The sequence below is a fragment of the Nerophis lumbriciformis genome, linkage group LG39 (assembly GCF_033978685.3).
Source record: "Nerophis lumbriciformis linkage group LG39, RoL_Nlum_v2.1, whole genome shotgun sequence".
NCBI classification, from domain to species: domain Eukaryota; kingdom Metazoa; phylum Chordata; class Actinopteri; order Syngnathiformes; family Syngnathidae; genus Nerophis; species Nerophis lumbriciformis.
Window position 1 is genome coordinate 11,229,212 of NC_084586.2, and position 12,972 is coordinate 11,242,183.

General features: G+C 38.1%; 1 protein-coding gene across 1 annotated transcript in view; it reads left to right on the forward strand.

The window, feature by feature from the left end:
* Window positions 1-12,972, forward strand: part of dock1 (dedicator of cytokinesis 1) — a 533,069-nt gene that overhangs the window by 64,585 nt on the left and 455,512 nt on the right. The window contains exons 10-11 of the mRNA XM_061931733.1: window positions 578-713; window positions 9,814-9,886. Coding sequence (XP_061787717.1) covers window positions 578-713; window positions 9,814-9,886 — 209 coding nt within the window. The remainder of the gene's footprint in view (window positions 1-577; window positions 714-9,813; window positions 9,887-12,972) is intronic.

Here is a 12,972-nt window from a genome sequence, read left to right on the forward strand (position 1 = left end):
GCTGTTGACCAAGTATGATTGCATTCACTTGTGTGTGTGTGAAAAGCCGTAGATATGTGATTGGGCCGGCACGCAAAGGCAATGTCTTTAAGGTTTATTGGCGCTCTGTACTTCTGCCTACGTCCGTGTACCACTCCGTACAGCGGCGTTTTAAAAAGCCATAAATGTTACTTTTTGAAACCGATACCGATAATTTCCGATATTACATTTTAAAGCATTTATCGGCCGATAATATCGGCAGTCCGATATTATCGGACATCTCTACTATTCAGGTTTGAATAACTTTTCCTGCAAACAAATATCAGCTCTTAATATCTGTTATCGGCCTCCCTGACTACTAATACCCTGAAATAAACCTTATCTGTTGATCTCTATTTGAAATGTGAGTTTTTGAGTGCCTCAAAGTTGAAACACACAGGTGAGGGAGACTATAGATTTTCCCTCACGCGCCATGTAGTGCCCATAAACCGGCTTGAGAGACACTTTGGTTTTATAGGGGACCTTTTAGTAATGGCCGACACCAGGGGGCTACCAGTGCCCTCCCAGGCCTAATTGTTAAGTTATCTCCCTTCCTCAGGATTTAGGCAGCGAAGACTTGAAGCGAGAGAAGATCAGCTTCGTGTGTCAGATAGTGCGAGTGGGCCGCATGGAGCTGCGAGACAACAACACCAAGAAGCTGACGTCCGGGCTGAGGAGACCCTTTGGAGTGGCAGGTGAGGCCCACCTACGTCCTCCACACCCTCGCAGTTAGAAGCAGCTGTAATTGAGAGATATCCCGTCGAAACATTAGTTGGCGGAATCTAAGGTTGGCGAGCAGCCAGTCGTTTTGTAAACTAATTAGATTGGCATCGTGCCCGCGGATTTCTAACTCAATCTCCTGGCGGGAAGGTGAATGACAGCAGCTTATCTTTAGGCATTATCGTCATGATCAGTGCCACCCTGCATAAGAATGGAAAAAAACAGTGTGAATGCTACTGTAATAAACACTGGGCCCCAATTACTGCACTGCAAAAAGTCAGTGTTCAAAAACAAGAAAAAAACCAACAAAAATTAGGGGTATTTTACCTGAACTAAGCAAAATGATCTGCCAATAGAACAAGAAAATTTGGCTTGTCAAGACTTTCCAAAACAAGTAAAATTAGCTAATCCAAATGAACCCAGAAATACCTTAAAATAGGTATATTCTCACTAATAACAAGTGCACTTTTCTTGATACAAAACAAAAGACATTTTTTCTCAATATGTTGAAAAATATTCTTAAATTAAGTACCGTAAATGCTAGTGCCATTATCTTGACATAATGATATGCGCTCGGCATTACATTTCTTGAAACCAGCAAACTTATATTAAAAACTAGTTTATTGTTCTTAATGGAAAGGCAACAAGGCAACCACTTGTTACTCTGGGGGTCTACTAGCCGCTCAGGCAAATCAAATTGTCTAAAAATGCATTTTCTCATCGATATCATGACATCATTGCGCCAAGTGCGTGCTCTTTTAGTCAATTAGTGCGTGAGGAATATATATATATATATATATATATATATATATATATATATATATATATATATATATATATATATATATATATATATATATATATATATATATATATATGCCCTTATGTGGGCTATACCGAGGATGTCGTTGTGGCTTGTGCAGCCCTTTGAGACACTTGTGATTTAGGGCTATATAAATAAACATTGATTGATTGATTGATTGATATATATATACATGTATATATACATATATATATACATATAAATATATATACACATACATATATATATATATACACACACACACAGCCCGGCCCCAGCCAAATTGTTTTTAATTGTAATTTTTCAGAATTTACCTGAATGTTCAAAATTGTTTGAAATGTCACATGTTAAATGTTTAAATATTAACTGTCCGTTTACTGCACTGTGCCAACTGTACTACTATATGAGTACGTATTTTCTCTCGTTTCATTGAAAATAAAACAGCAAAGTCCATTTGGCTGTCATCTGTTTTAATTACGAGACACAATTGTGTCAAAGTCGTGATTTTTTATTTCATGCTTGAAATAAGAAATTATTATTTTGAACAAGCAGTTTTATACTTGTGAGTGTTGATGACACAGCTTTGCAACACTTGATATTCTAGTTTCAAGCATGTTTTACTCAATATAGGTCATCAAATCTCAGCAACAAGCTGTAATATCTTACTGAGATCATTTAGGACCAAAACCCTTAAAACAAGTAAAACCCTCTAACATAAAATCTGCTTAGTGGGAAGAATTATCTTATCAGACAGAAAATAAGCAAATATCACCCTTATTTGAGATATTTCATCTTACTTAGATTTCAGTTTTTGCAGTGTGGGGCCAATCACTGAACACTTACCGTATTTTCCGCACTATAAGGCGCACCGGATTATTAGCCGCACCTTCTATGAATTACATATTTCATAATTTTGTCCACCAATAAGCCGCCCCGGACTAAAAGCCGCGCCTACGCTGCGCTAAAGTGAATGTCAAAAAAACGCTGCGCTAAAGTGAATGTCAAAAAAACGCTGCGCTAAAGTGAATGTCAAAAAAACAGTCAGATAGTTCAGTCAAACTTTAATAATATATTGAAAACCAGCGTTCTAACAACTCTGTCCCAAAATGTACGCAAATGTGCAATCACAAACATAGTAAAATTCAAAATGGTGTAGAACAATAGCAACATAATGTTGCTCGAACGTTAATGTCACAACACACAAAATAAACATAGCGCTCACCTTCTGAAGTTATTCTTCATTCGTAAATCCTTCGAATTCTTCGTCTTCGGTGTCCGAATTGAAAAGTTGGGCGAATACGGGATCCAAAATGGCCGGTTCCGTCTCGTCGAAGTCACCGGAGTCAGTGTCACTGTTGTCCAGCAGTTCTGTGAATCCTGCCTTCCGGAAAGCTCGGACCACAGTTGTGACCGAAATATCTGCCCAAGCATTTACGATCCACTGGCAAATGTTGGCGTATGTCGTCCGAGGCTGTCTGCCCGTCTTAGTGAAGGTGTGTTCGCCTTCGGAGCTGTGTGAAAAAAGCCACCCGGCCTCTTCGCGTAAACTTCCCTTAACCACTCGCTCATCTTTTCTTCATCCATCCATCCCTTCGAGTTAGCTTTTATGATGACGCCGGCTGGAAAGGTCTCTTTTGGCAAGGTCTTCCTTTTGAATATCACCATGAGTGGAAGTTAGCATGGCAAGCTAGAACCACAGTGAAGGATGACTTCATTCCCTGTGGTGCGAATATTCACCGTACGTGCTCCCGTTCCACAGTGCGGTTCACAGGAATATCAGTTGCTGTGAAATACGGTAGTAATCCGTGTGCGGATGGAGAGATTGCGTCTTTTTATGAACCGGATCGCTTATTAGGAGCCATTTTGTGGTCTTTACAGATGTAAACAGGAAATGAAACGTACGGTGATATCCGCGCGTTTTTTCTTCTTCTTCCGGGGGCGGGTGAAGCGCTTCCTGTTCTATGGGGGCGGGTGCTTTCCTTGGCGGTTGCTTGCGTAGAAGAAGAAGCGCTTCCTGTTCTACCGGGAAAAAAGATGGCGGCTGTTTACCGAAGTTGCGAGACCGAAACTTTATGAAAATGAATCGTAATAAAGCGCACCGGGTTATTAGGCGCACTGTCAGCTTTTGAGAAAAATTGTGGTTTTTAGGTGCGCCTTATAGTGCGGAAAATACGGTAGATAGAAAAAAAAGACTGTGGTGGACAAACAACATCCTGAAAATGGTGAGAGGGAGTAATTCATTATATAAATTCTAGTTAGGAAATAAGCATTATATTGTAATAAAGATTGTCAAAGTAAACACTTTAACTCGTGCGATTATTATAATATAACATTAATCATGTTTATATGCAAATTAATTGCGCATGCTCTTTTACGTTAAAGGAAACTGCACTTTTTTTGGAATTTTGCCTATCATTCACAATCTTTATGCAAGACAGCCACACGTTTTTCTTTTTTTATGTATTTTAACTATTAGCAGTAATAAATTAGATCATAAGTTCGCTTACAATGGAGCCTGTGGGAGTTGCTCTATTCTGCCTATAAAGCGCTCTAAAAGCATCCAAGCACCTCCATCAAAGTTTTATATACACACTGTAAGTATGTAACGTAGTAACAGGCACATTCATAATAACATGTAATACTTACCATTTTTTATCATTTTAGGCATAGGGCTGCATATTCGCTTTTCCCTTCGACAACATCACTGATTACTTCTCACTGCGGACTTCATGAGTAAAGTAAAAGTAAAGTAAAGTACCAATGATTGTCACACACACACTAGGCGTGGCAAAATTATTCTCTGCATTTGACCCATCACCCTTGATCACCCCCTGGGAGGTAAGGGGAGCAGTGAGCAGCAGCGGTGGCCGCACACGGGAATCATTTTTGGTGATTTAACCCCCAATTCCAACCCTTGATGCTGAGTGCCAAGCAGGGAGGTAATGGGTCCCATTTTTATAGTCTTTGGTATGACTCGGCCGAGGTTTGAACATACAACATCTCAGGGCGGACACGCTAACCACTAGGCCACTGAGCCAACAAACATAATCAAACATCACTTACTGTCCAATGTCTGCTGTTAGATATATTCTCGTTTAGATGACGAATGACTCATATTTCTCGCAAAGAAAAAAGGGTAGTGCAACCATAAGTCCTTTTGTGTCTTTCACGCCGTTTCCTGGTCTAAATTGGCTGTCAAAGTTGACCAACTTGTTGGATTATGTCCTCATCCTTCTACTATCAAGGTGAGAGGCATTATTTATGATCTATAAAAAAACTGTCACGAGCTCTAGGGCGATAAAACAGCTCACCAGCTCATGATGTCTACATAGCCAAGGGGTGTCAAAGTCATTTTAGCTCAGGGGCGGCATGGAGGAAAATCTGTGCACACGCGGGCCGGACTATTAAAATCATGGCATTAAAAACAAAAAAATAAAGACAACTTCAGATTGTTTTCTTTGTCTTAATTTGGCCAAAAATAGAACAAACACCTTCTGAAAATATTACAATAAAAATATAGAAAAAATACTGGCAGCGGTAATGTTCAAATCCATGAAGGAAAGACTGTAAATTGGTGTAATTCTGTTTTTTTTTTTATGGTGCATGGATGTTTTTTATAATATCCACAAATTGTGTTGTGTGTGACCATGTCTGTTGGCATTTTGTGTTAGTTCGATTTTTCTTGTACCATGACTAGGGAAGGTTGTTTGCATTGGGTCATATGAGTCAGAGACCTAAATTACCCATGTTGTCCATAAAGATGGCGATAAAGCAGCAGCACACAATTTTACTTTTAAAATGAATTGAAATATCTCTGTGGCCAGATTCTTTAGTAAACTCTTGACGTCTGGCGGGCCAAATTGAAGACGCCGGCGGGCCGTGGTTTGGACACCCCTGGTCGAATGTGTTCTTTTTGTACAATATTTCTTATCTAAAAGTTAGTTTTTAGTTTTGCGGGGCTGAGCACAAATTAAATTGTTTTGAATTAATCTGAATAGGAGATCTTGGTTTGAGACACAAGTGTTCTGAGTTAAGAACTCGATCACAGGACCAATAAGCTCGAAAATTGAGGTACTGCTGTACTTCTAGGCCAGGGGTGTCAAACTCAGTTTAGCTCAGGGGCCGCATGGAGGAAAAATCTGTGCACACGCGGGCCGGGCTATTAAAATCATGGCATTAAAACTAAAAAAATAAAGACAACTTCAGATTGTTTTCTTGTCTTAATTTGGCCAAAAATAGAACAAACCCATTCTTAAAATATTACAATAAAAATATAGAAAAAAATACTGGCAACGGTATAGTTTTGATCCATGAAGGAAAGACTGTAAATTGGTGTAATTCTGTTTATTTTTAATGGTGCATGGGTGTTTTTTTATAATATCCACAAATTGTGTTGTGTGTGACCATGTCTGTTGGCATTTAGATTATTTATTTTTTTGCACCATGACTAGGGAAGGTTGTTTGCATTGGGGTCATATGAGTCAGAGACCTAAATTACCCATGTTGTCCATAAAGATGGCGATAAAGCAGCAGCACACAATTTTACTTTTAAAATGAATTGAAATCTCTCTGTGGCCAGATTCTTTAGTAAACTCTTGACGTCTGGCGGGCCAAATTGAAGACGCCGGCGGGCCGTAGTTTGGACACCCCCGGTCGAATGTGTTCTTTTTAGACAATATTTCTTATCTAAAAGTTAGTTTTTAGTTTTGCGGGGCTGAGCACAAATTAAATTGTTTTGAATTAATCTGAATAGGAGATCTTGGTTTGAGACACAAGTGTTCTGAGTTAAGAACTCGATCACAGGACCAATAAGCTCGAAAATTGAGGTACCGCTGTACTTCTAGGCCAGGGGTGTCAAACTCAGTTTAGCTCAGGGGCCGCATGGAGGAAAAATCTGTGCACACGCGGGCCGGACTATTAAAATCATGGCATTAAAACTAAAAAATAAAGACAACTTCAGATTGTTTTCTTTTTCTTACTTTGGCCAAAAATAAAACAAACCCATTCTGAAAATAATACAATAAAAATATAGAAAATAATACCGGCAGCGGTAAAGTTTAGATCCATGAAGGAAAGACTGTAAATTGGTGGGGTTTTTTTATGGTGCATGGGTGTTTTTTTATAATATCCACAAATTGTGTTGTGTGTGACCATGTCTGTTAGCATTTGTGTAAGTTCGATTTTTTTTTGTTTTTTTGCACCATGACTAGGGAAGGTTGTTTGCATTGGGTCATATGAGTCAAAGACCTAAATTACCCATGTTGTCCATAAAGATGGCGATAAAGCAGCAGCACACAATTTGACTTTTAAAAAGAATTGAAATCTCTCTGTGGCCAGATTCCTTAGTAAATTCTTGACGTCTGGCGGGCCAAATTGAAGACGCCGGCGGGCCGAATTTTGGACACCCCTGGTCGAATGTGTTCTTTTTATGGGGCGGTATGGCTCGGTTGGTAGAGTGGCCGTGCCAGCAACTTAAGGCTTCCAGGTTCGATTCCCGCTTCCGCCATCCTAGTCACTGCCGTTGTGTCCTTGGGCAAGACACTTTACCCACCTGCTCCCAGTGCCACCCACACTGGTTTAAATGTTACTTAGATATTGGGTTTCACTATGTAAAGCGCTTTGAGTCACTAGAGAAAAGCGCTATATAAATATAATTTACTTACTTACTTACTACTTACTTACTTATACAATATTTCTGATCTAAAAGTTAGTTTTTAGTTTTGCGGGGCTGAGCACAAATTAAATTGTTTTGAATTAATCTGAATAGGGGATCTTGGTTTGAGACACAAGTGTTCTGAGTTAAGAACTCGATCACAGGACCAAATAAGCTCGAAAATTGAGGTACCGCTGTACTTCTAGGCCAGGGGTGTCAAACTCAGTTTAGCTCAGGGGCCGCATGGAGGAAAATCTGTGCACACGCGGGCCGGACTATTAAAATCATGGCATTAAAACTAAAAAATAAAGACAACTTCAGATTGTTTTCTTTGTCTTAATTTGGCCAAAAATAGAGCAAACCCATTCTGAAAATATTACAATAAAAATATAGAAAAAAATACCGGCAGCGGTAAAGTTTAGATCCATGAAGGAAAGAAGAAAGTGAATGAATGTTTATAACTGATTAAATGTACACATACATACAGATTTGTTTTCTTTTGTATTATTATTTTTAATGAATTAAGTAACGTTTAGGACAACCCAAAACATTTTTTACTGTGAGACCCCATTTTTATGACTTGATTGGGTCCCCGGGATCCCATTTTGAAAATTCCTAGCTCAATATCAGTAATACTTGGTTAAAATTCAGGTCACAAAATGTAAATGGCCGATTGGTGGCACTTTTTGGATGTTTCTTAGAGGGCTTTATGGCCGGAATAGAGGACCTTCTATTAACTCCATTGTAAGTGTACTTTTATTTATGTTTATTTACAAGTTAGAATATTTACAAAAACAAAAACATCTGTATTCTTCTCTCTCATAATGATTGTGAACAATAGGCAAACTTCCCCAAAAAGGACACTTCCCCTTTAATCGCAGATAGTTACCTGAAAGGTGCAGCAGGTTATTATAGGGTCAGTGAGCAGGTCAGTGCAAAGGCGAGCGAGGAGACTCCGACTAGTGGGCTTCTCTTCAAAACACACTAAAACAGTTTTATATAAAGCTGTTACCAAGTTTTGAATAAATAAATGACGTGCATTCAAGTCAAATTTTTTTTTCCTGTATGACATTCCAACAATAAAATTGCATTTGTGTCATAATATTTGGGTCTTTTTTCAAATTGTATTTACCCCAAGAGGGACAAGCGGTAGGAAATGGATGGATGGATGGATTATGCAGGTAGGTAACATGATAATCTGTGATTGAAATGCAAGAGTGTGATCTAGTTAAAAAAAATTGTATACCGTTTTTTTCAGACTATAAGTCTCAGTTTTTTTCATAGTTTGGCCGGGGGTGCGACTTATACTCAGGAGCGACTTATGTGTGAAATTATTAACACATTACCGTAAAATATCAAATAATATTATTTAGCTCATTCACGTATCTGTGTTGGCCCTGCGATGAGGTGGCGACTTGTCCAGGGTGTACCCCGCCTTCCGCCTGTTTGTAGCTGAGATAGGCTCCAGCGCCCCCCGCGACCCCAAAGGGAATAAGCGGTAGAAAATGGATGGATGGATGGACGTAAGAGACTAGACGTATAAGATTTCATGGGATTTAGCGATTAGGAGTGACAGATTGTTTGGTAAACGTATAGCATGTTCTATATGTTATAATTATTTGAACGACTCTTACAATAATATGTTACGTTAACATACCAGGCACGTTCTCAGTTGGTTATTTATGCCTCATATAACGTACACTTATTCAGCCTGTTGTTCACTATTCTTTATTTATTTTAAATTGCCTTTCAAATGTCTATTCTTGGTGTTGGCTTTTATCAAATACATTTCCCCAAAAAATGCGACTTATACTCCAGTGCGACTTATATATGTTTTTTTCCTTCTTTATTATGCATTTTCGGCATGTTCGACTTCTACTCCGGTGCGACTTATACTCCGAAAAATACGGTAGTTGGACAGTACTAATTGTAAAATTAAATATGATTTATGAAACATGGAAAACTATAAAAAAAAACACTTTATTTTGTATTCGAGGTATTATTCATTATTACTATATATACATATTTATTGTAATATGGGTTTGGTTTTGGAATTGTAATTGTATTTTTGTGGTATTATTGTGTGTAATTTTGTTGGACTGATTAATAATAAAAAAGATATATATTATTTATACTATTTATTATAAAAAATAAAATGTATTATATTATTATATAATAGTTATGATATTAATTCCACACATTTACTTTGCATTGTCTTATTTAATGTATTGTTTAATTGGAAAATAATTCAAATCAATAATAATATTAATGTTATAATAGTAATTCCACAAATTTACTTTGCATTGGGTTATTTATTTTATTATTTTATTCAATTATAAAATTTAATTAAACAACTAGAGGTCTCTAGATGCCTGGTATTCCCTGCAGTGAAGTCAATAAATGCCTTTATGTGTTATATGAGGAAAAAAAAACAGTAGTGTGATGATTTTAATTTGCTGGATTTAGCTTCACTTGGTTGTGCAGCTAACTTTTCCAAGACGTGTCACACCTGGAAGATGTGCTCATGGTGCCTTTCACGCCCTCCCACAGTTCTTTGTGTCGCTGTACTGGGTCTTGACAACTTTATCATAATGCTCTCCTTGTTTCCTCCACCCCGCAGTAATGGATGTCACTGACATCATCACGGGCAAATTGGACGACGAGGACAAGCAGCACTTTATCCCGTTCCAGCCGTAAGTCCACAACTGCATCTTTCTTGTCAAATGAAGATGACGTAAAGTCCTCGCCTTGCATTTATTTCCACTATTTAACTGCGTTCTGGATGTCAGCCATGCGGCCGCCACGTTGCCTCACAAGTCCTTGACACCTGATTAGCGAGGGGCCTCAAGACGGTTACGCTTCCGTGTCCCCCGCTGACTCAATTAAGGCAATCTCATTAACTGCTGCCATTCTCGCAGGACGGCAACAGTAACCTTTTACTTAACGGGATTTTCTGCATAATTACAAACACTTCTCGTTCTGCCGGGCGGGCTGGCAGGTGACCCGAGTTAACCGTTTCATCCAGGCCGCATTAATCATGGAAATTAGACAAGCGGCTTATCACGTCCACAGATGGTTTATGCATTTAGTAAAGCGGCGGAAAAGCTGTTTTTGTAACTTCATATTGTATGTTTGCTTTTCTCATGTTCATTTCATCTGTTTTGTTGTCTACATAATAGACTGAAAAATGTCTGAAAATCTCTAAAATGTGTCCCAGGTGAGACTATTAGTTCAACGTTGTTTGAGTTATTTTATAGGTGGTACAGTAAACCTTTGTTTATTGCTGTTAAATTGCTCCAGGCCTGACTGGTAAATTAATTTCTGGGAAGTAGGAATTATGTTAATTGAATAGTGGAATAGCTGGAGCAGGGGTCGGCAACCCAAAACGTTGAAAGAGCCATATTGGACCAAAAATACAAAAAACAAATCTGTCTGGAGCTGCAAAAATGAAAATCCGTATATAAGTCTTATAATGAAGGCAACACATGACGTGTCTATATTAGCTATAATAGCCTACTATCAAAATGACTATGTGTCGCAGGCTGAAGCAAACCTCCTTTGACAGAAATGTTGAAATTTAATATTTATTCTACACATTTTTAAAACATTAGAAACAATTAGTAAATCAGAAGGTGAGATAACTCCTGGAAATGACTGGCTTAGAATGGCCAAAGGTATAGATGTGTGTGTCCGAGTTCAAGGAAACGGCAGGCTGTCTTCTTTTAATAGATTTATTACAATCTTTGGCAAGCTAGGTAATGTTTGCTGTGGTCTGGAACAACATGGCGCACAAACAACTGAAATGCAGCCAATATTACATACAGATAATGTGTCCTGAGACATGCAAAACTAAATGATATACAAAGAGGATAAAAGTAAAGGATATTAAATGAGCTCAAATATACCTACAAATGAGGCATAATGATGTAATATGTACATACAGCTAGCCTAAATAGCATGTTAGAAGATTAGCTTGCAGTCATGCACTGACCAAATATGCCTGATTTGCACTCCAACAAGTCAATAACGTCAACAAAGCGCACCTCTGTGCATTCACGCACAGCATACAACGTTTGGTGGACAAAAAGAGACAAAGAAGGAGTGGAAGATTTTACATGTAAACAAACTGTTGCGTCACAGTCCACACTATGGTGAGTTCAAGAACCGGCGAAATTAGTAGGACAAAACGATGTTCACCAAATAATCTCATCAGTGAAGCATACACACAAACATATTAAACAGTGGGCTTTCTAACAATCGGGAAGGTTTTTGTCATGTTTGTCCTCAAACAAAAAACATACTAAAACAAAAAAAGTACTTTTCCCCCATCTTTTTCCATTTTCAATCCTTTTTTTTAATAAATGCTCCAGGGAGCCACTAAAAAGCTGCGGGTTGCTGACCCCCGAGCTAGAGTATAAAAAAACTGTCCAACCTTCTAAATATGTTTTTTTTATTTCTACTTCGGAGCCCCTAGACATGAGTGAACACCCACATAGTCACCTCACACTCATTTTCTATGTCAGCATGGCAGCATTAATGCACAGGCTTACCTGGGCTGAAGCCCAGGGGCCCCCACCCAATCAGTGGCCCCTGATTTTGACGGCGGAATGCAATGATAGGTGTTCATAGCTGTCAATCACTGACAGCTCTGCTTTGTGTGGCGATTGTGTACTCTCTCTCGGCTGCATTCGAACCCAGGTTGCCAGCGTACCGATTACTGAGCTAAAAGCACAGGCAATTTCCCGGACCGCCAGCACTATTCTTGAATGCTTGCGCCCGTGGCGAAGGAGATGTATTCATGAGTATAATTATATTTTTTTTAAATGGATGAAATTTTGGCATCGTTGCTGTTCTGTTAAGTAAAATCATGATTTTTTTAGATTTTTTTTTCAAACTGTCGTTTTAAGGCCGCGGTGGGTTGGGGGTTTTGAGGTTTGGCAGGGCTGCCCTCAAACCCCTTCCGCTCTGGGGCCCGTCTTTAGGTTAAGGGGCCCCTCTTAGGTCAAGGCCCTGTCGGTCAGTATTGCTGCCTGAGGTTGAGCCAATACTGGAGAGCACTCTCTGATTGGTTTGGTCGAGGAGCCAAAACCACTGTGGTATCGTTATTTTTAGTTCATTCATTTGTATGCTTGCAAATGCTTAATTTAGTCCAAAAATACGGAGAAAATGCTAAATAAGAATTTAAAAAAAGATCAGCGATAGCGTGAAGTGTGATGTGACAAGGGACGACAACGTAATATAATACATCATAAAAAGTATTCGAATACTTGGCCATTAGTCATTAATCTAAATTAAAAAAATACAACTTCAACACAAGTAAAATAATTAACTAAAATAGTATTCTAACAATAATAAAACAATTATAATAATAAATAATTGTAATAAATTGAATAGTTTTTTTTCATGAAAAATACAATAAAACATATAAAAGTCACAAAAGCAATTGATTTAAATTTCTATACTCTAAATTATTTTTACATATGGTTCTCAATTTTCTTAATTGAATTAAACAAAGTAAAGGACATGATAATACAACAACAAATCAGGCATAAAGGCCATATAAAACAATTAAAATGTAAAAGAAAGTGAACATTATTTAATTAGTCTTTTAGTCACCTAGAGATGCCATTAATGTACCAGTAGAATGGAAAAACAAGTTGACTTTATATGCTTAATTGTGTTTCATTGTATCCATTAAACCACATTCAGTCGTATTTACAATCTGAAAAGTATGTGAAAACACTGTTTAAACATCACATAATGTCACAAAAACAATTGA